The sequence below is a fragment of the Episyrphus balteatus genome, chromosome 3 (assembly GCF_945859705.1).
Source record: "Episyrphus balteatus chromosome 3, idEpiBalt1.1, whole genome shotgun sequence".
Taxonomy (NCBI): domain Eukaryota; kingdom Metazoa; phylum Arthropoda; class Insecta; order Diptera; family Syrphidae; genus Episyrphus; species Episyrphus balteatus.
The window spans coordinates 125,911,653-125,936,150 of record NC_079136.1 but is presented as its reverse complement, the minus strand read 5'-3'; the positions used below and the strand labels follow the sequence as shown (position 1 = coordinate 125,936,150).

Sequence of the window (24,498 nt, the reverse complement as noted above, 5' to 3'; positions counted from 1 at the left end):
TTATTTTTCAATTTCCTGGTAGCCTGGCACTGACCTACATACTTCGGATTTCAATAATTTCAAAAACACACGTACCCCCACTCCCACACAACCTATACTACTATTTTATATACAAAAAAAAAAAAGTTAACCACACACACATTGTTCTGATGCAATTTTATTATTTTTTTTTTATTTTTGAATTTATCTTTGTATTCATTAAATATTAACCTCAAACATTATGTACACATGGAAAATCATATTTATTAAAAAAAAAATATATTCATTTCTTCATCTCCTCTTTGTACAGCAAAATTTTTATTTTTTTTTTTTCAAAAATAAAAACAAAAACTAAGGTCCTTTTCGATAATTAGCTGCGCTTCCAAACCAACTTTTTTGTAAAGAGCGAGGGAAAAAAGAAGAAGTTTTGTGAAAATGTCCTCAACATAAAAATTAAATTGAAAGGAGTTCGAGAATAGAATACAAATTAAAAAAAAAAAATGTAATAACAAAAAATTAATAAATAAAAAAAAAAAAATGCAAAAATAAAAGTATATTTACCCTAGATGTGTTTTTTTTTTTTTTTTTTTTTGATAAATGTCAGATTTGAGTATGTGTGTATTTTGTATGTATATTTTGTGTTTTTATGTGTCTTATATATATTTATATAAATCTACGTATAAAATAATGATGATGACGTGTAGAAAATGCATGCAAATATTTAAGACCATAGAACGAAAACGAAAAAAAAAAGCCTCCCCCACACCACAGCAGCCCTTAATATAGTAAATAAAAAAATAATAAAAAAAATAAATCAATATTTTCTCCCGTTCGTGTGCTTCATTAACCTGAAGCACATACCTATACGGGTCGCAAAATAAAATAAAAAAAACCACATGCTATTACCTCTCTGTTTTGCTCTATAAGGTACAGGTACAATTACAGGTATACCTACATAAAAATATGCATATATCCTACTTCCACAAGTACACACTGCATAATGCAATAGAGGGTTCAATTCAATTAAAAACCATATGAAAAATATGCAGGTTTATCAGTTTTTTTTTTTTTTTTATTATTATTATGATTTTTTTTTGTTGTTTGTGTTTTTCGGCCTCCTATTACCTTGCATCCTTTTTTGCCACAAAAACAAAAAAAAATATTAAAAAAAAGGTCAAATGATATTACATCTCTCTGCTCGATATGGTCTCTACTACCTACTAAAAAGATGTGAGCTTGATGTACATATATTATTGATTTTTGATATGCAGGAAATTATTATTTTTGATAGAACCTAGTCCTAGTCCTATGCTGCTTGCTATGATGTCGAATGCCACTCAATTAGAATTTAATATTCTCTCTTCGTATCTCTTTGAATCGATCGTCCTTTATGTATACACGAATTAATTGATATGAGTTAACAAGGTTGTTTGTGATGATGATATATAATTTGGATCATGGTTTTTGCAGATAAATTAAAAATCAAGGTAGATCGGTTTTGTTTCATCTGGACCGCATTTCTTAATTTTTTTTTTTTTTTGAGAAATGAGCATTTCGTCCAAGTAGGGGCGAAAATTTATCTTTTATTTTTAATTGGACAACAAATTCATTTTAACATTATTTCACATTTGAGGAGTGACTTTTCACTTCTGAAAACCGTTGAAAACTAAAAACCGTATGAAAAAGTACAATTATGGTTTTCGAAACTCGGGCAATATCTATTTTTAATACCCCAAAATGGTTAGGGTGGTCTTACCAAAAGGTATTTTTACTTTTTTTTTGGAACGATTTTTAATAATTTTTTTTTTTAAGTAGATATTTACATATCGGATAGATCTGAGAATCAGCAAACATCTATTTTTCATGTCCCTAAATGGTTAGGGTGGTCCAACCAAAATTTATAAAATTTTTTTGGAACGATTTTTAAGAATTTTTATATTTATATATCCCGTAAGATCTGATAGGTAATCAGCCAACATCTATTTTTCATGTCCCTAAATGGTTAGGGTGGTCCAACCAAAAAGTTTTTTCTTATTGTTTTGATACGATTTCTATGAAATTTTTTGCGCATTTGTACGTGTACATTAGGGCGTTCGTTATTTAGGTTTTTTTCGGGAATCAAGGTGTAAACCAATTTTCTAGGGGTTTAGTCAGGACATGTATGTCTTTTTTGGGTTTATTAAACCAAGCATGTTTTATTAAAACAAGCATATGAGTAGAATGAAAAATAAAACCCAAAAAAGACATACATGTCCTGACTAAACCCCTAGTTTTTTCTGATATCTGAGAATCGGCCAATATCTATTTTGGTTAGGGTGGCCCAACCAAAAAGTTTATTTGTAACTTTTTGAAACGACTTTTGTGAAATTTGGTCGGATATATTAAAATCAACCAAAATCAATTTTTCATACCCATAAATGGTTAGGGTGGTCCAAACAATTTGTTTGTGTTATCGACGCGATTATTATAAAATTTTTTGTGAAGACGTCTTCTTGTTGAATCCGTTGATCTTCATTACCTATTTAAGGTGTAGTAGTTCCAATGATTAATGACGTGCTCAAGCACTCTACGGGCTGCTTTCTGTGGCGATGACGATATTGAAAAAGTAATAGAGTCATCTGCATACAGCTTAGACCTTGTACCTGGCGGGTTTTCTGTTGGTCAGCGGTATATATGTTGAAAAGCAAAGATCCAAACTTTAACCCTTCCGGTACTCCAACTTTTTTTACCAACAGAAAGTCATTAAAGGAGCAAAAACTCATATAAATTGAATATAGTTAAAATATTTTCTGAAGTACTTAATATCAAACCAATGGGATTCAATTCTTCTAAAACTTTTTCGTTTGCATTTGTTCGAATAACCATCCATCTATAAATGTTATATAAGGTTTATAGAAGTTCACAATCGTTGTTTTTTTTTCAAAATCCTTCTGTTTTGAAAAAAAAAATATCGATTTTAAATAAAATAAATATTCAACTTTTAAAACTTGAGGCCTTTGAAATTCTTAATCCTGTACTCACTGAATGTATCAAGCTTTGTCTACGATTTTATTTACAAAATTTTTGCCACACATTGCCTTTGAAGATTTATTATCGTTGTCTTGTCAAAGCAACAATAAAACAAATGCACGTAATCTCTAACACAAACAACTATAGCGAAAAAACAATGAAAGTATTCATCAAAACCTGCATTAAAAAAAAAAAAAAAAAAAAAAACAATAATATTGTCTGCAATTTTTTTTTTTTTGTTTATTTGTTTATTTTTTTTTTTTTTCTTTATGTATTCCTATTTGTATATCACAATCTGGTGAATGCGCCTCACTCGATGAAGTACTCACTCGTGCAGTCAATCTTTCGTTCAACAATAATAATTCCGTTTCCTTCGTTTTTTGAATTGAAATAAGCAGGAACATCTTTGCAATATGGTGTGCGCACCCCAAAGCACCAGGGGTGGATTTGATATTGGTGGAATGCATTTAAGGTAGAAAGGGCGCTTGTTTTTTTTATTTTTCGTTTTCATTAAGGTAGTTCTATTTTGAGATTCAAATGCTCTGGAGGTAGGACTTATATCAAGTTACGAAATTCCCTATGTGTTTCCTTGGGCCCTTAAATTGAAAAATAACATTCAAGAGCTAGACAAATATATTTCAATTTTTGTGTTTTAAGCTCAGGGCTTAAGGCCCCTCGAATTGAGAAGCTTTGAAAGAAATACCCTATCCCGCTTTCAGAGCCTTAAAATACAATAAATCCACCCCTGTGCAATTGACAGTATTATTGTGTACGATTTTCAATGTTACTCTGAGAGATATGTGAGAAGAATTTACATTATCCTCCATGCAAACAAGTAAAAAATATCCTTTTCATTTTAGTAATGGTATTATTATTTTTTTTTTTGTTCCCTTTCCTTTCTTTTCTTTTGTTTTGGTTACTACTATTTTTGTTTTTTTTTTTTTCTTTCTTTCATTTTGATTGTGTTTGTTTGGCTTTATTAAGAAATCACATTGGTGCGATCTACAAGGACATTTTATATGATTGTGACATCCGAAAATGAATATAACAAAAGCCATTACGTGATTTAATAAAATCCTTTCAATATTTTTTGATCTGTGATGATGATGAAAATATAGTTTGAAAACTTTTTCGCTGGTTATGGGTTGCCGTCTGGCGATGAGAAATAATTGAAGATTTTTTTTCTTAAGACATAGAATTTGGTTGGTTTTGAATTGAAAAAGACAGACTGACACAAAATTGTGTTCCTTTACTGTTCGTCAGAGTTTTCATATCTACAGTCTCTAATCGTTAGTTTATAGTCTCCAGAATCTAGTCTCTAGTCTCTAGTTTCCAGTTTCTAGTTTTTACTTTATAGTTTCTAGTCTCTAGTTTCTAGTCTCTCGTTTCTAGTTTCAAGTTTTTAGTCTCTAGTGACAAGTTTCTATTTTCAAGTTTCTAGTCTCTAGTTTCTTGTTTCTAGTCTCTCGTTTCTAGTTTATAGTCTCTAGTTTCTAGTCTCTAGTCTCTAGTTTCTAGTTTCAAGTTTCTAGTCTCTAGTCACTAGTATCTAGTTTCTAGTCTCTAGTTTCTAGTTTTTAGTCTCTAGTTTCTTGTTTCTAGTCTCTCGTTTCTAGTTTCAAGTTTTTAATCTCTAGTCACTAGTTTCTATTTTCAAGTTTCTAGTCTCTAGTTTCTAGTTATTAGTCTCTAGTTTCTTGTTTTTAGTCTCTAGTTTCTAGTTTCTAGTCTCTAGTCACTAGTTTCTAGTTTCTAGTCTCTAGTCACTAGTTTCTAGTTTCTAGTCTCTAGTTTTTAGTCTCTAGTTTCTTGTTTCTAGTCTCTCGTTTCTAGTTTCTAGTTTCTAGTCTCTAGTTTCTAGTCACTACTCTTTTCTTTTGTCTCTCTTCGTTTCTCTTTTCTCCCTTTCCTTCTCATGTGTCTCATTGGTTGACAATTTTAAGGGTATCTTTCAATTAATTCAAAAAACTACAGCGGCAACCTTGGATACTTTGGCAAGTCCTAGTGCAGTGCGGTATCCCAAATGCGGTTAGAAGTCATGGTCAAGATGGTGTGTGCATGAATAGAAACCAAGAAAAGTCAAAAAAGAAAAAGAAGAAAATTCTTTTCGTAGACTTAAAAAGTTTAGTTGGGATAGAAAAAAAAAACAACAATAGAGCTTCATAAAAAGCAGTCTAAGAAGGTATTGGAAAGTTTTTTTTTTTTTTTGTAGGAAACGATGATGGCGAATGTTTCCTTCCATTCCATCGCTATTTTCTCCATAGCGCTTCTATTTTTTTTTGTTTTTCTTTATGACGGACAGATGTTTTTGTTTTCATTTTTAGATTTTTTTTTTATTCTTCTTTAAAACTGTATCTGAGAGATGGATTTTTTCTGAATCTTATTGAATTAAGAATCCTGATGGGAGGATATGGCTGCCTGGTATGTACAAAGTTTGTGTCGAGACTATGCTGGCGGCATGTGAGATTTATATTGTTTTGATAAATGAAGAATAAGAAGGCAAAGAAATTCTTGGCATACAATTTTCTACTTATTGAAAAAATGAAGGCATTTTATTGCACAAAATAGAGAATAAAAGTTTATTTAGCATGACGCGCGGTAGACTATTGTTTGCAATGAGGGAATTATATTAAGAAGGAAATTGTTGATTTCATTTCAGGAAATCAAATTTTTATATCTCAAAGTATCATGTTTGCAGAAAATTACTAGTTGCGCATTTCCTTTTTCCAAAGGATAAAATCGAAGATAGTCATTTTGAACGGGAAGGGGGGGAGGGGAGAGGACGAAATGGAAAATAAAATATCGGAAGCATAGTTCACATAGAGTTTTGTTTTTCCTTGACCGGAAATTCATTGACTTTGCAGGAATTTTAAATGAAAGGTTTAATCGGAAATTAAAGTATTGAGATGAAGAATAATATTGAGATAGATTCTGGAGGTATTGAATAAAGCAAATATGAAAAAAAAAAAACAGAAACATTTCATACATGTTTCGTTAAGTTTTACATCGTTTGCACTTAATTAAAAAAAAAGCTATCTTTTACACCGTGTTCGTATAAAAACAATGAAAGATATTAAAATAAACAAGCATTTTTAATGTAATTAAATTTACCAATTACTCTTTTCGGCAAAGTTTCCTTAAGTATTTCATGATTTTGAATCTTACTTATTTTCACAATTAAGAAAGAATACGTAAAGTTGAATTAAGCAAACAGTTTGAAAAATCTTTTTCCTTCAACTTATTAAGCCAAGTTTCGTTAGGATGTGGGATACTTCCGCAGATTCCCGAAAAAGGTGTAGAGAAAAAAATAAGCATGCATTTTAAACTGAAGCAAACACTTTAAAAAAAGTTTTTTAAGAGTTTGACATTAATAAGTATACAAATATACAAGCTTCGTTAAGTTTTTGAATAGTTACGTTTTACTTCTTGGCCTACTTCAGACAAGTTTCGTTAAGTTTTTTACCATTTTCGCTTACAGAGAGCAATATTTATTCGTATTTTACTTGGAAAATTAAATCAATTATTGTTTTAGTTAAAAATTTCATGAAATCTCTTGTTTTCATATGAGAAACAAGTTTCGTTAAGTTTTTCGAAACTTGCATAACCTATTTCTAACTTACGTTCCAGTTAAAATAAAGTCAACAGTCGAACAAAAACTTCACTACATTTCTTGTTTTAATAATCTAACTTAACTTAAGATTCGTTAGGCTTTCAGTACAGACTTACATAAGTTGAGTTTCGAGCTAGTCAATATATTTTTTACAAATTGTTAAGAAAATTGAAATGAAGAATGAGAGTTCTTTAGAAAAATTTTCATTTTTTTTCACCTGTAGACAAGTTTCATTAAGTTTTCTACTACTCACGCATATGTTTTGAAAAACAATCTTTCTTCAAATTTTACTGTAAAAATTGGAATTAGTATTGTTTTAGTTAATAGATTCATGAGTTCACTTATTTTTATACCTACAGATGAATTTCGTTAAGTTTTTCGTAACTTGCAATAGGTTTTTGAATATGAGTTCTAATTTACTTTTCAGTTATAAAACTCAAACGTAGAATGAACGATGTCATGAAAAACTGTCATGGTTTGTTTTGTTTCGTTAAGTTTCTAATAATTTGCAATATTCAACCGTGAATATAGGTGAGATTTATGAAATTGTCCAAAATGGACAAAGAGAACATTTCCTTCTCAATATCCACTAAAGATAGTCTCCTAAAGTTTCGTTCAGTTAATAGGATTAATGAATATGATCCACGGTTAACGTTCTTTTTCGTTCTGTCATTTCTGCTATTTTATGTGAATCTTATTGCCACTCCGGTTTTGTACGGTGTCAATTTATTTTTTTTTTTTTAAATTGGTCGTTTTTGGACATGGAACTCAGCTTTCGTTCAGTCCCATTTTTTTTTCTCAATAGAATTAATAGATAAGGGTAATTTTTATGTGTCGGTCCACATATTACATCCTAAAGAGTTTATTACAAATAAAAAATTGTTTTACACCAAAAACCATCAAGGATCCTCTAATGAGTGTTAAAATAAACAATTTTCTAAACGACTACCTCTAACAAGCAAATAACATTTCCTGTTGGCATATTATCGTTTTTTTTTTTGTGCATTACAAAGGCAAAAAAAAAAAAACAAAAAAAAAGTAAATGGTGATGATGGTGCTTAATTAAAAACAAGCAATCATCTTTCAAATAACAATCATAAAACCCCCTTAAGACCAACTAAAAGGTAGTCATTTTTCGTTGTTTTCTTTCTCATTTTTTTTCCTCTTTTTTTTTTTATTATTTGGATTTTGAACGACAAAAGCATCAAGTAAATTGCTTATATCAAGCAGCTGAAATAAAAAGGATTCCCATAAAAAAAATGAACATGTACTACCTATATGTCTTTCATATAACCATAACATTCACATACATACATTTATACACATCTGCACCACAGGATGGGTGCAAAACGGAATTTCATTTTCAACCAAAACACCCATATAACCAGGTTCTTTTTTGTTTTTTTTTTTTTATTTCTTTTTCTATCTCAAATAGCCTCCTTCCATCGGGTTCTTTAAAAAGTAGTATAGTGAAATCTATGCCAGGGTTTTATTTTGTCCATGGTTCGACTATCAACAGCTTTAGCATTGCCCCTAGTCCTATTTTGTTTTTGTTGCTGCTCTCCTTTTATACATTGTTGTTTTTTTTTTGGTTTGTTCCACCTTGCAGCAGCAGTGTATCAGGACATAGATTTTTATATATATTTTTTTTTCACAAAGAGGGGATCAACCTCCACAGATTGACATCTTTGAGAATCCTTAGGAAACAAATAATATAAAAAAGAAAGTATGTAGTAGGAAAAAGGAAGAGCACCATCACCGTGTCCAATTTTTCAGGATTTTTTTTCAGAACGGCTGTCCTGTTGAGTCCTGTCTAAGGATAACACATTTAAGGGGGCGGTTAATTAAAAAGAAAACTTAAATCCATAATATATTATTGCAAATTGCATTTTTGAATTTACACAAAACACAGAGTTTCGTTAAGTTTTCTTTTTCGGTTTGGTCCTCGATTAAGTGTTCTTGAAAATCACTGGTTTCGTTTTGGTAAAGTTTCGTTAAGTTTTGCAAAATTTTCGAAAATTTTTTTTTTTTCATGTTTTAGATATATTAAACTAAAGGATTTTAAAAAAACACTTTTCATTAACTTTGAAACCACTTAATTTAGTTTTTAATTTTGTATTTATATTTGAGTTTAAGCTAACTAAATAATTAGTCATTGAGACAGAGAAAAGGTTTAAAAACTAATTTTTTCTTAATTATTCACAAAAGTTTCGTTAAGTTTTAAGTCACTTGATCTAGATTTTGGATGAGTTATATAACCTTTTCACATTAAATTGGTAAAATTATGTGAACAATAGGGTGTGTGACTTTTGTATGGCCAAAAGGTACTCTAATTTTGCAATGTAATAGTGGTCAAAAGTTTCGTTAAGTTTTATGCTTTTTTGCAACTTATTTTCACATTTTGTATGAGAAATTGGTTTATTAGTTTAATCTGAGATATTGACAACACTTAAAAAAAAACTTAACGAAAACACATAACAACCTAATGCATACTGTTTAAACATTAAATGTTACATTTAAATGAAAAATCATATAACCATGAATCCGTCCCTGATAGTTTAATAATCATCATCGTCATCATTCTTCGTCATCACTATAAATCATCATCATCACTATCATGCGGTTCCTATACAGTCTATTTACCGTCCAGTATATTAAAGTTTATGCAGAGAAGGTGTAGGACCATGATGCACTTGACTTTGAATGAAGTCGTCTGTTTCATATAAATTATGCAGGCGAATGAGAAAAACAGAAGGATTATTTCTTTTCAAAATAAAAAAAAAAACAGACAAAAAAATATATATTAGAGACAGTCGTCGTCGTTGTTGGTGTAGTGTTTGTTTGCCTTGGTTTTTTTTTACATTTTTTTCGTTCAGTTTGTCCTTGGTAATTATTATTTAATTTTATATTTACTTTTTGAGATTCTAATTTGCGTATAGAATTATGTGTTTTTTTTTTTAGAAAAAAAAAAACTAAATGCTTCGTTTTGAATGAAGACATAAAATAGAGGCAGGAACTGCACATGCTTGTTAAGAAGAATATCTCATTAAAAAAGATATAGTAGACAAAAAATAGGGAAAGATAGTTTTTTTTTAAGGGATTGAATGAATCCTAAAATTTCCCTCACTTTAAATATTTTTACAGTCAAACATAAAAAGATTTTTTTAAGGGAATTCATTTTAGAAAGAAAGAACCTTTAGAAAAAAAAAAAAGAAAATGTTAAACATACAGAAAGTACTTAAGAGGGTACTTGCGCGTCTCTAAATCAAGTACTTATCAGACTTAAAATTAATTCATTCACATCACAAAGCCGAATGATGCCATCAATGTAAATTTTCCTTGAATGCTTGTTTTTTTTTTTAGGTAGTAATCTTCTTTGAGAAAATGTTAAATCAAGAGCAGCAGCAAACTTTTTTTTTTATATGGACTCATTAAGAAATTATGTGCCAAGCACAAGAAAGCAAAAGTAAACATCTTTGTTTCAAGTTTTTTTTATCTTATTTTAGATAGAAATGTTAGATACGCGAGTGCACTTTGCAAAGTGAAAAAAAGTCATGAAAGGATTTTTAACTTTAATTATCAAAACCGTGTGTTTAGTGTTTCGTTTAGAAATTTTTATTTATTGAGCGAAAAAAACTTAACGAAGAATCATTACAAGAGTTCTTGAAATAAATAAAATTACCTGCGTTTGGATTAAATCATTAAAACATTTTACTTTGCCATAAGAATAATTTGCAAGTTTGAACATTGCATGCATGTTTAAAAACCCCACTTAACGAAGAAAGTTGATTTTTTTTTAGATACGAGTAACAAGTAAGGGTGTTTGTTTTTTAAAAAGTGTTACTTTCCTTCTTCACTTCAAAAAGCTTTCATATGAACAATAAAAATAAAAAAACAGCGAAAGAACAGTTTGAAGGCCCCCAATTGGGCGCCAGTTAAGTTTCCGATTTAAAAAATTGATTTCTCTTGCAATTTTTGATTGACCGAGTATCTTAATCAGATAACATTAAAAAATGCTTCGAAAATATTTTCAGAAGACTAATAAAATTAAAGTAGAGACGATTTTAATTGAAATAGTTTATCACGATCTAAAATGAGCGCAGGCCTATAAAATTAAATTTTCCCCCATTTTTTGTTAGACCTACGAGATCATTCGCATTTGTTATACTGTGGCATTGGGAGCCAGTTAACTGTTCGATTTACAAGATTGTATTAATGACGATTTCGAAATAAAACATAAAAAAAAGCTCAACACTGGGCGCCAGTTTACTTTTCATTTTACAACATTATATCTTGGCCAGACTAAAAATCCCATTTACGTTAGAAAAAATTATTTTTATTGAAGATTTACATATAGAAAAAGGGAAAATAACTCTTACTGAAAATTTATCAAAAACAACCTTCGCATTGGGCGCTAGACAAAAAAGTGTAATTTGTTAGAATTTTCCTCGGCTTACGATTTCGTTAGCATTTAAGGTATATAATAATTATGACAAGCTCAAATAAAAAAAAGCAATACTTTATAACGGTTTAGTAAGAAACATTAAAAGAAGAAAAACTTTGAGGCTCCACATTGGGCGCCAGTTACCTTTTCTATTTAAAACATTGTATTTATAACTCATTCATACTAGCAAAAATAATTCTAATTGAAGATTCATGAAGAAACAGTTTGAAGATCTATAAATAAAAGGCATCATGTTAAGTTTAAATTTATCTATGAAAATTGTATTTAATTGTATTTTTCGAGAAACTAACGATTTAGTACACATTAAATTGCAAAAATGTATCAGATCCACATTAAGAAAACTCTTATTTAAACTAAGTAAATGAATATTGAAATAAATGAATTCATATACATAATATGGATAATTTTTGGATTTGAAGATGACCAGAATCAAGATTTCCCATCGGGCGCCAGTTATTTTTATGTATTGTTTGTAGTCGGGAGCAAGAACTTTATAATGTGATTTTGATTGACTTTAGTGTGCTCAATTCAAAACTGTTTACAGATTTTTTCTATAACGTCTAGTTTTTGAGCTATATACTCATCACTATTTTCGCTATAAAGCTTCAAAATCTAATTTTTAATAGAGTTTTTTTTTATGTTTAGTCAAAAATATATATTTTCCGTAATATGTTGCTCTTTATAAGTCCAAATCAGAAGACGCAAGATGGAATTTGATTCAAAAAACCATTCATTACTTTGAAAAAAATAATCAAGATTTTGAGATATATATCATAAATTTCTTTTTTCAATATCTTTGAGAAAAAAAATAATTTTGAAAAAAAATATAAATTCCTTTAGGACGTGTTGATATGGCGTTTTGAGATTGCATAAGTAGTTTTACAAAAAAAAATTAACGGTGATGTAATTCGATGTCAAATGTACCCAAAAACACGCGTTTTTGACCTATTAATATTCAATTATTTCAAAAACGTGACGTGCCAGTGAAATTTTGACTTCAGATTCGGACTCAGCACACAAAATTCCTCTCGAAAAGTAGGGTTTGGTTCTTGCTCCATATCCGTTGCCGACCAGTGTAATTCAAGTGGACAACGGTGAACGAAAACAGATAGAATGAAGATTTGTGACCAAAGCTTAGAATGAATATAAAATTGTTGCATTCATAGACGAATGTAAATTCATTTTATTATTAAAAAAAACATAATCCAGTTATGTTAGAAATTCGACATTGGGCGACTATAAAATTTTCGTTAAACTTTCGTTTCCGCCCACAATTTTACTCACATATAATTTCTACACCACAAACATTACAAATTTAGTTCTTAATCTTTCTTATGACAAACCCTTTTGTTAGGCGCTCTTATAAATCAACGAAACTTAACGAAAAATAGTGAAAACTCTAATACTTGTAATGCAAAGTATAATCAAAAAATTAAACACAACTGTTCTCACATTGGGCATCAGTTAAGTTTCGATATATTCAAGCCCAATTTGAATTTAATTTATATACTATTATAGAGAGTGAAAAACGTGTGTAAAATTCAACGAGAAATTATGAAAACTCTTCACATTGGGCGCCACTTAAGTTTTTGACAATGTATTGTCTTCAGTGGGAAAGTGAACAATATTTTTCTTAAATGTTTGTCAAGTAGTGTTTTTTCAAAGAACTAGCAGTCATTTTTATGATTGTATATTGGGCGCCAGTTAGTTCATAAGAATTTTCTTTTTTCCCATTGCACAATTATCAACAAAATCAAAAAAATCATTGTGCTTTAAAAGCAACATAAAACTCCAACCAACCACATTTTCGTCAAGAGCTCCAACTCCTTGTATGACTTCATGACACATATAACAAAATTATAAACATATAAAAACCTTCATTGTTTAATTAAGAATATTGAGCGGTTTTAATTTTAACACCAAATAAAAACAACAGGTAGAAAAATATATATATTAAGTTCTTAAAACTATAATATTTTAAATTTCTCCTGATAACTTGTAAACATAATTTCTTGCTCAACACAATCCTTTATAATTGCTTTACTTACATTTTTTTCCCACCAGAAAAAATTACCCTACAGCAATATGTGTCTACAAAAAATTTTCATACACTCGTCGTCTCTGGTTTTCTTTTTTTATTACACGTGTGTGAATACATACAAACAAAAAAAAAACACACACAAAACAAGGAGAAAATCGTGTTACTTTACCACAAATTAGCACAATGACTCGCAGTGTCAAGGTCAAGGATACATATGTATTTGTTTCTGTTTTTTTTTTTTTTTTTTGGTTGAAGAGACATTTCAGAAAACATATGTTTCTTCGAAAAAGGTGCGTCTCTTACCATCTTAACAACTATATTGTATTCTATACCACTAATACAAAGTCATTAATTTTCTATGTTTTATTTTTTTATTTTGCGTGGGAACTATAATATAAGGGATTCTTGCTTTCATTTTCGGAAAAAAAAAATAATGACACATCTTTTCCAATTTGAAGTAACCTTTCGATCTCTATATTATGCCAAAAGAGAAAGAGAACCAAAACGCAAATAATATAAATCATTCTCAAGGCGCGAAGTGTGATTTAAAAAAAAAAAAAAAAATTGGGTGGCGTATACGTAACATTTTTTTTTTTTTTTTGTTCTTATATTTTATTTTATTTTATTTTTTCCTATAAGTATAGAAAGATAGGTATGCATTTCTTCTTTTGCTCATCATCAGTGTAAAAACACACAGAGATAGATAGTATGAAGCATGACAGATTTGCGTGGCACAAAAGGTAAATAACGAAGGCGATTTTTCTTTTTCTCTAACAACTTTTCATATCCTCCTCCCACCTCTTCCTTTGGTTCTTTATTCTTTTTTGCCTTCCTGCTTGCCTGTCTTTTTTTTTTTTTTTTTTGTTATTTTATTCAAGGACCGATCGATTTTTGCCTCAAGTCATTAGTTTTATATGATGGGCTAACGTATAAAACAACAAAAGAGGACACTTACTTTAGCCACACGCAGAGTGGTGTAAATTACTAGGTTGTGGCTTAACTTAAGGATGCACGAAACTTTTTTTTTCTCTTATATTTTTTTTTGTTTTTTTTTTTTTTTATAGAAAATAAACAAAAATTGAATATTAAAGTTGATTATATATGCGAGTACCTACATATAAATAGGTGTATGTTTGTGTGTATGTGATTTTAGTATTTTTTAGTAAAAAATTTTTTTATTTTCTTTTATCGAGGAGATATGAATTCAAAATCGTTTGAAATACAATTTTTAAAAATGTATTTTATGTTTTCTTCTGCATTGTTTTAAATAAAATTAATTAATTGGTTATAATAGCATTATAATGCTCATTTAATACCCTTTTCCAAGTCCAACAAGGCTTAGGACTTTCTTTAGCTTCCATGCAACTTTTTCATTAAAGATAGTATTAGCTGGTTCTCTCAAATCTCGCTATGAGATTTTTTTTTCAGATCTCGGTTAGGGTTCACCAGCTTCACTTTGATTACCAGTTCCTACTAGAATTTAGTAGTTGCGACTGGAATTTACAAGCTACATTTTGATTTACCAGCTTTGGTTAGGATTTACCAATTCCGGCTGGGATTTACTAGTTTCGGCAGGGATTTACTAGTTTTGGCAGGGATTTACCATTTCTGGCTGGGATTTACCAACTCAACTTTGATTTACCAGCTGGACTTTGATTTACCAGTTTCAACAGTGATTTACCAGTTTTGATTAGGATTTACCAGCTGGACTATTTCTAGCTGGGATTTACTAACTCAACTTTGATTTAACAGTTCTAGCTTTGATTTACCAGTTCCGGCTGAGATTTACCAGCTGGACTTTGATTTACCAGTTTCAGCAGTGATTTACCAGTTTTGGTTAGGATTTACCAGCTGGACTTTGATTAACCGGTTCCGGCTGGGATTTACCATTTCTAGCTGGGATTTACTAACTCAACTTTGATTTAACAGTTCTAGCTTTGATTTACCAGTTCCGGCTGAGATTTACCAGCTGGACTTTGATTTACCAGTTTCAGCAGTGATTTACCAGTTTTGGTTAGGATTTACCAGCTGGACTTTGATTAACCGGTTCCGGCTGGGATTTACCATTTCTAGCTGGGATTTACTAACTCAACTTTGATTTAACAGTTCTAGCTTTGATTTAACAGTTCCGGCTGAGATTTACCAGCTGGACTTTGATTTACCAGTTTCAGCAGTGATTTACCAGTTTTGATTAGGATTTACCAGCTGGACTTTGATTAACCGGTTCCGGCTGGGATTTACTATTTCTAGCTGGGATTTACTAACTCAACTGTGATTTAACAGTTCTAGCTTTGATTTACCAGTTCCGGCTGAGATTTACCAGCTGGACTTTGATTTACCAGTTTCAGCAGTGATTTACCAGTTTTGGTTAGGATTTAACAGCTGGACTTTGATTAACCGGTTCCGGCTGGGATTTACTATTTCTAGCTGGGATTTACTAACTCAACTGTGATTTAACAGTTCTAGCTTTGATTTACCAGTTCCAGCTGAGATTTACAAGCTGGACTTTGATTTACCAGTTTCAGCAGTGATTTACCAGTTTTGGTTAGGATTTACCAGCTGGAATTGGATTTACCAGTTCCGGCTGGAATTTACTAACTCAACTTTGATTTACCAGTTCCGGCTGGGGCTTACCATTTCTAGCTCGGATTTACTAGTTTACAAGTTCCGGCTGGGATTTACCAGCTCGATCTTGATTTACGAGTTTTTTTTTTTTTTGTATTTTATTAGTTTTGCCTGGGTTTTGCCAATTTTAACAGTGATTTTCAAGTTGCGTTTGCAGCTAACTCAACTAATCACTGAACACTAGCTAATCATTGAACAAGTCATCATGGACAGCCCATCCAAGGATAAATCAACACAAAAAAACATTTCTTGAAGAGAAAAACAACTAGCTACTACCAAAATGGATCTTTTCTAAAAAGAAGAAAATTCAAATAAAATGATTTCATAGTTAATTTTTTCCAATCGATCCTTGTGATGATTTTTTCATGATGGACTGTCTATGATGAGTTGTTTTATGATGAGTTGTCCTATAAAGTGCTGTGATATGTTGGTTTGATTACTCAAGTCTGAATGCTATCTATCCTGTATTCGATTAATTTTGATTATCCAGTGTCACATAATCAAGGTGACGATAAACTTTTTGTCACAAAATAATTTAATCATTTCATAATATAATACCAAAAGGTACTACTAGAAAAATTCTACAAAAAAAAAAAAAAAAAAAAAATGTTTTGATGATGAAAAAAAAACCAAGATGACATTTTAAATAAATGAATTTCAGTTGACATTTTGACCAAACAAAATATAACAAAAAATCCTTGAACAAAAATGTCACAACGACACAACACACTTAATTTGCTATAATGCTAAGTTATTTTTCTTATTGAGCCTGTTTTTTTGTGTGAGTGTTACTTATGGGCTTCTTGTATACTTTTGTGATGCCTAATATAAAAAAAAGTAAGAAAAGAAAAGAAAAAAAAAATCCAAGAGAAATGTTATGCTTTCGATAAGAAGAATCAGAGAAAGAATATTTTTCTTTTTTTTTTATGAAAATTCAAGGATGTTGTTGAATTTTTTTTTTTTTTTTTTGCATGACCAATTCTTCATTCATGGTAAATAACAACATTCTCTGCTGATTTTTAGAAAATGCCAAATATATTAAATTCATCTTCAGACATAAAAATGCGCATTCCATTTTTCATTATTTTCATTTTTTTTTTTTTTTAGGCTTATCATGTATATTTTTTTTTTTATTTTTTGTTTGGAGAATACACTTCAGGCACCTACTTGACATTTGTGATTCAACATATACCATAGCCCGAAAATTAGAAAACTTCCAATTCTATTTTTTTTTTTCTAAATCTTTTCCTCGTCCATATACAAAAGATGCGATTTCCTAAATCACCCCCACCCTCTTCCCACCTCCCCCCTCCCATTTTATAGAGTACAATAAACAAAAAAAAAAAGAGTATAATAGATTTTACACATGCAAAGGCACGATACAAACATAAGTAGGTACACAGAGAATAACTTTTCAGTTATGGTCTGGTCAGCAGTACTTTTGATGGGATATAACCTAACCTATACAGATACATTATTATAGTATAGAAACGGGGATAGGGGCTTCTGTGAGGCTTAGATAATAATAAATATATAGAAAGTACTCGTACATTATTGTGTGCATAGCATGAGGCAATTTAGGTCATTGGGGACCAAAAAGATATTTGTACCACTTAATATTTGGAATAATTTGATATAAAACAATAATATTACTCGTAATAATATTGTACATTTATATACCAACCCTGCATTCACACGGGAGTAGAATTTTAGAATTTTTCTTGTTATTTTTTTTTATAAATAAAACTTATAATGTGTATGTTTAATGTGGCTTGTATGTAGTTATTTTTGTATGAGTGTATGCAATAAGCGCATTTTGGTTTTTGTAGTTTTTTTTTTTTTTGCATGGGGACATGTATTTTTTGTCCTGGGATTTTTTGTTTTTTTGAAATTGCAAATTTTTTCAACTAGAAATGTTACCTTTTATATATATCTTTTTTCTTATATGAGTATCTTCCATGCATGATTCTCCGATAATTTTCTTTAAATTTTAATTTTATTTTTATTTTCTTTCGATTGTTCCTTTTCTCTTGATGTATTTGAAAATACAACAAAATAAAAAAAAAATTGTTTTTTTAACATTTCATCTTTAAATAAAATTTTATTTTATTTTTTTACTTTTTTTTATATAAATATTTTTTTTTTTAGTTTTATAATTTAATTAATTTGTGTCACCCTGTGTAACGAAATTTTTATTATATATAGGAATGTGTTTAAATTCCGCCATTATCGGAAGTCGTAATTAATTTTATATATAAATTTTTGTTTTATTTTTTTTTAATTTTATTTTTTTTTGCAAAATTTTCAAAAAAAAAATTTATATTTCGATATTTTGTTAAAAAAATATAAATATATTTCTCTTCTTTTTTTTTTTTTGTTTGTTAATTTTATTATTTTTCTAAAAACCATATACAAAAAATAGTGCGCACAGGGTCGAGCAGCATGGCTGGAGCGCGGCCGTCGTTGTAGCGTCCAGGACAACAATCCAACTGCCTGCCATCGAAGATGGGTGAAACGGAATCGAGTGAGTATAATATATTGACAAATATTGTTTTAAGTAGTAGGTACCGTTATTTAAACAAAAGTTTAGAATTGATAAGAACACTACAATATTTACTTTAAAAAATTATATATTACAATAAATGTTTGCACTAAAAAAAATGTTGTTCCTATTGCATTTGAAAAATATTTGCATTAAAAAAAATACATATATTTAAAATTTTTTACTGCAAACAAAAATATTTTGCATTAAAAAACCAATTGTATTGCAAATAATAAAATGGTCTGCATTGAAAAAAAATAAAAATTCAATGCAAAATGTGTGCATTAAATATTTTTTAATATTCGTCAATTTTTTTACAATTTTGACTATTTGACCTTATATAAACGTCAATATTAGGAAAATCGACGAGTATTAAAAAATAATATTTAATGCACTAATTTTGCATTAATTTTTTTTTTTTTTCAATTCAGAAAATTTGTTATTTGAAATACAAGTTTTTTGTAAGCAAAATATTCTTATTTGCAATAAAAATTTTATTTTCCATGCAAATTTGTTTCATTTGCAATAATTTTTACTTGCTCTATAGGGCAAGTATTGGTTTCGTGTCAAAAAAATAATTCGAGGTTTTAATCAAAACTAACATTACGATAATGGAGAAGTCTGAAAAAGTGGTTTTCGTCATGACGTCCGTCGGTCTGTGCGTCGGTGCGTCTGTGCGTCTGTGCGTCTGTGCGTCTGTGCGTCGTCAAAAAAAGGTGTACAATAAGCTGCAGCCTAAACAGGTGGACGAATTTTCTTGAAATTTGGTACAGATGATTATTTCGTAATTTCCAAGGTTTGTTTTTTTTTGTTTTTTAATATCTCGCCTAGAACGTATACCTCCCATACAAACTTTTCGAGGTATTGCAAATTTCTCGAAAACGGCTCTAACGATTTTGATTAAATTTGACACAAGTAATGCTGTACGTATATCTAATATAACTGCGTTTTTAGTTTTTCTCAAAAAATACGGATAGTGGAAATATGACAATTTCTTTTTTTTTAATCGCTAATGTCGGCTCTTCCCGTGTATCGTTAATGAGTTATTGCAATTTTCTCGAAAACGACTCTAACGATTTCGATTAAATTTGGTATTCGTTATAGTCTTAATGAGTCTAATAAAACAGCTTTTTTAGTTTTTCACAAAAATTTCCTAGAACGGTATGGCGTTGCCGTTTTCTGCCAAATTGATGTATTTTTTAGTTAATGTCGTATATTTCATCAAAGGCTAAGCCAATTTTATTCAAAATTTGCAGACAGATATTTCTTGTCATTTAGAAGTGTAAAAAAAAATCTAAAAAGTTTTGAAAAAAAATTTAATTTCCAATAGTTATCTAAGATATAGATACTTTGAACTACAAGAGCAAGTACGTGCGGCCCCAGTCGTGCATTTTATTTTTTATTGATTCAAAATATTTTTTGTTGCAATACATATTTTTTTAATACAAAGATTTTTTTAGTTGCAACAAATATTTTTTTTTAATGCAGTTTTTTATTTATTGCAATAAATAATTTTTTTAAAATTTTTAATTAAAAGCAAATGCATCAAAAATAGAATGGTTTTGTACAACCCTGAGTCTAACAAAAGCTTAAATAAGCTTTAGAATTAATTTGGAATACTTTTAAATAATGTTTATGATTAAAAATAGGAGCATTAGAAGTTAACACTTTTCGTTCAAAAAATTCGTTTTTTTTTAATGTTTTAAATAAAAAAAAGTATTTTAAAAAATAAATAAAAGTATGTAAAAAATTTTTTTTTTTCTAAAAATTCTTTGATACACAATTCGTTACGAGCTCAAAATCATCAGAGAAGTTTTTATAATTTTGAAGTAAATTTTATATTATCAACAATTTTTTTCAATTTCTTAAATAAATTAATTCATGAAATTTTTAAAAAGTTTTTCCAAGCTACTTTTAATATAACAGCAAGTATGTGCATATTTTCATAACAAAATAGGAATATAATTTTTTTAAATAAAAAAAAAAAAACAAACAAACTAATTAAAAATAAAAAAAAAATAATTTTTAAAAAATTGATGAAAATACTTTGACTGAGCTGTTGTTGTTTTTAAAAATCTCAAACATGTAAAAAAAAATTTATAATCACTTAAAGCCAGTTAAGAATTAATTATTTTTCAAAAATTTAAGTTTTTTTTTTTAAATTTGTTTTTTTTTTTTTTTTAATTGAAGTACATAAAAAATTCTAGGTAATTTTTAGAAAATAAATTGATCTTTCGTAATCAGAAGAAAAAAATGCTTCTTCATAAGTACTTTTATTAATTAAAATTAGCAAAGTAAAGTAGAAAATACATCGATTTAAAATTATCTCAAAAACCCATGGGTGATTTTCGTTTTTGGCGGTGACCTGTATTTTTGTACAACTTATTTTGAATGAACTTTAAATCATACAATTATATTTAATTCCCTACATACATTTAATTCCCGTTAGTGATATAATTTTTTTTTTCGTCTAATTTTCTAATTTCAAAAAAAAAAAAAACAAACTCTTATAATTCCAATAAAATATCAAAAAGATACAAGATGCATCTCTTGGTGGCTCATCGGACGATGAAGACTTTCTGGGCGTATTAAGGGGACCTAGCACATTTGCGAATGCCTTCCTATATGTTGGATTAGGCACAATAGCACTTGGATTAGTGATAGCATTCGTAGGAACCGGCGAAAAAGGGTTCAAAACTGTGGAATTAAGACTTATAGGACCTTCATTAATAGGTAAAAAAAAAAATAATTATAATATTTATTTAATTAAAAATTAAATAAATTCATATTATTATATTATTTTTTTTTTTTTTTTTGTTTTCTTTATTAAAGGTATCGGATTAATATGTTGCATTTTACGAATATTATTTTGTATATGTCCATCGCATTGCATATCGTCAAGCAAAAAAGCTCGTAAAAAGCAAGGCAATAAAGTTGATGCCGATCATACAACTTCATTGTTGCGTGGCGAATCGAAACGTGTATCAATAGCTAGGGGACCTAATAATGCACCGGTATAAAGGTTTTTTTTTTACTTAAACATTCTTTTATTAATTTGTTGTTTGATTATTTTTTTTTTAAGAAATATCCCATCACACACAAAAGAAGTAATAGCAAAATGCTCAACGAAGGCATGGAAGCACTTCGCCAAATCGCCACAACATCGTTATTCATGCAAAACGAGCAAAAACCTTCGATGAATCGTGTAGTTCCTATCATCAAAGAACCAGAAAAAACTGTGGGTAAGTGTATATACATAGCTACTTTTAACTTTAGTCGAGTTTTTATACCAATCGGAATAGATAGAATTTGTATAATACTTAAATTATTTATCTACTGAATGAAACTACATGAACAGAAAATTTTACATATTCACTTTGGTATAGGCTATCGACCATTTTTTATACGAGTCAAACTTGGTTAAAATTTTACTTGAATTTTGTATTCCTATTTTTTTTTTTAATTTTCACAAGTTTATCGATAACTTGTTTTATACCAGTCATGCATTGAGCCCAAATAGTTCTAACTTATTGCATCTGATTTCCTACGACACAATATTACATATTGCTACGCTGTGTCATGTTAACTTGAATTTGAAACTTGATATTATCTATTTAACCTTTTAGAGGGGTTTATTTCTTATATTTTTTATACCAATCATATAAAAGAGCGAACATTTTGGTATGGATTTGAATTCGACCAATGAAAAATCATTAAAAATGTAGAAATCATCATGAAGTTTCGAAAAAACAATGCTGCTAGCTACTTTATTTTTATACCAGTCATTTAACAAAATAGAATTTGGTATAATTTAGTCTAAAAAATTTACTATACAAAAAATCAATACTAATTTTTGCTACAAGCCTTTACTTATTGGAAATTAAGCTGTGTATAAAAATCAGCAGAAAATTATCCAAACAATCTAGAAATAGTGTATTGCACTAATATTATACCAGTTATATAATATAATTTATTGCAGAATAAATTCAATTTCGACCAGATGAAAATTAATTAAAATTTAGAAATGCTCCCCTTTAATTGGAAGAGTTTAGTGCTGCTTATGGAAAAGCACGTCATTTTTTATACCAGTCAAATTATATAATAGAATATGGAATAATAGAGTTATTAATTCAAATTGTACATGAACACTGAGTTAATTTTTTAATACAAGACCAAACTTATTGGAGCTAAAATAGTTTATACAAAAATAAGAATCAGACTTGGATTTATACGAAATGAATTTTAAAATTTTGCAGATGCTCTTCTATTTCTTTATTGAATATTCTAAAAGAAAACTGAGGGTAAAAATTTTAAAACTAAAACATTTTAAGTTTATACCAATCGGCGAAAGTAGTACAAACTGTTTCAACTGACGGCATTTTAGTGAGTCGTGATAAAAGTAGGTCCAAGACCAAATCTTTTAAATAAGACTGTTAGAATGTATTAATTGGTATAAACTGGTATAAAACTCACAATCAACTACTACCACTGAATTTACTGATATTTTTAATTAATTTTGTATGAACCATACTATATACTTTTTTTTGGGTACTAATAACACCATAACCTTAAACCCACAGATCTAATGACTTTTATTTTTATTTGTTTAAATTTATTTTCATATACATTTTAGAAGCACCATTGGAAATGAAAAAACTCGAAACTACGAATGTTTGTGAAATTAGCGACGACGAAGAAAATGACGAAGATGAAAATACTTCAATGGTAGTTGTGCCCATCACTTCTACTACCATAACCAACAACACCACCACCACCACCAGTATTGTCAATGAACGACCACCATTAGTACGAACCTCGAGTAAATTGTCGCGACAAAGACTGTCACTAAATCAACAGCAACAACTTCAACAAAAGCAACATTTAATGACGCAAACGTCAAGTGAATCCGGTGATTTATTAATGGAAACGTCGCTAATGGTTATAAATCCTACAATAACAACTACAGCTGCTATTGCCAGTGGTAGTAGCAGCAAAGGAAGTGTGACAATACGACCACCGCCATCACCAACGCAGACGACGACCACGACAGCGATAGCGTCTACTTCAACGTCGAAAACAACGACTACGACGACGATACCGTCATCCTCGTCGCCGCCAAAAGCATCGAAACAAAGACCACCCCCATTATCACAACCACCAGTGCTACCCTCGACCTCTTCGAATACTCTATCGCCGCCGCCAGCAGTACAATCAATGTCATTGCATGTCCAACATTCACCACCATTACAACAAACCAATTTCGATTTACCCCCATCGACTCCTCACAAATACACACGGGCAGTAGTTACAACAACAACAACATCAGCGGCTTCTCCTTCCTCATCGACATCACTGTCACCTACGCCAGCGCCATCTATAACAACGACAGCAGCAATAATGACCCAATACCAACAGCAACAACAACAACAACAACTCAATGTCTTACCTGGCCAGGTAATAGAAAAAGGAAATCTACTGCTGTTGCCTACATCGAAATTGGCAACACCATCACTGCCAGGATGCAGCAGTAGCCCCATCAGCATCAGCAACAGCAGCAGCATAGAGTCGAAAACACGTACAACGCCACATTTGGCAACAGCGGCAACTAGTAGTAATAATAGTAGTAGTAGTAGTATGCTAGGTAATACACTGATACCACCCCCACCAACGCCATCGGCAGCAGCGTTAAACTTTGAACCCGAATTACTCCTGAGTCCCGCTAAACTTGGACAGTAAAAAAAATTGTATTATTTTTTCTTAATTTTTTTTTTTAATTTTGCTCCTAGTACCTCCTACTCCCCTACGAAACAAGAAAAAAATTAACATTTAATATTTTGATTTTCAGGTAGAAATAACAATATAAAATGAATATAAACTAGCTAACGTGTGTTTGTGTATATGTAAATCGGAAATGGCATTTGCATTTCGTGGTAAAATAAATAAATGAAAAAAAAAAAAAATAATAAGTTGAAGGCAAAAACAATAATAATTATTATAATAGGGCCAGCAGCATTATTTACCCTATATAATTTAGAATTTGTCCCAAACAACTTTGGAAGGCACATTTTAATTGAGACGTTAGATTATAATTTAGCGCAATTTTAATTTACTAACACATTGTTCGTGGTCTTCGTCGTGTCGTGACAATGAGGTATGGTTGAATTTATTTCAATTTTTTTTTTTTTTTTCTCCGATTGCATTTTTAATTATAGGTCATTTGTTTAAAT

General features: G+C 29.7%; 1 protein-coding gene across 1 annotated transcript in view; it reads left to right on the top strand.

The window, feature by feature from the left end:
* The window catches only part of LOC129916825 (uncharacterized), a 60,258-nt gene extending 36,087 nt beyond the window's left edge, over positions 1 to 24,171 (top strand). The window contains exons 2-6 of the mRNA XM_055996999.1: positions 18,152 to 18,253; positions 20,806 to 21,004; positions 21,104 to 21,285; positions 21,354 to 21,513; positions 22,905 to 24,171. Of these exons, the coding sequence (XP_055852974.1) occupies positions 18,152 to 18,253; positions 20,806 to 21,004; positions 21,104 to 21,285; positions 21,354 to 21,513; positions 22,905 to 24,007 (1,746 nt within the window). The 3' untranslated portion in view covers positions 24,008 to 24,171. The remainder of the gene's footprint in view (positions 1 to 18,151; positions 18,254 to 20,805; positions 21,005 to 21,103; positions 21,286 to 21,353; positions 21,514 to 22,904) is intronic.
* Positions 24,172 to 24,498: the final 327 nt, after the last annotated feature.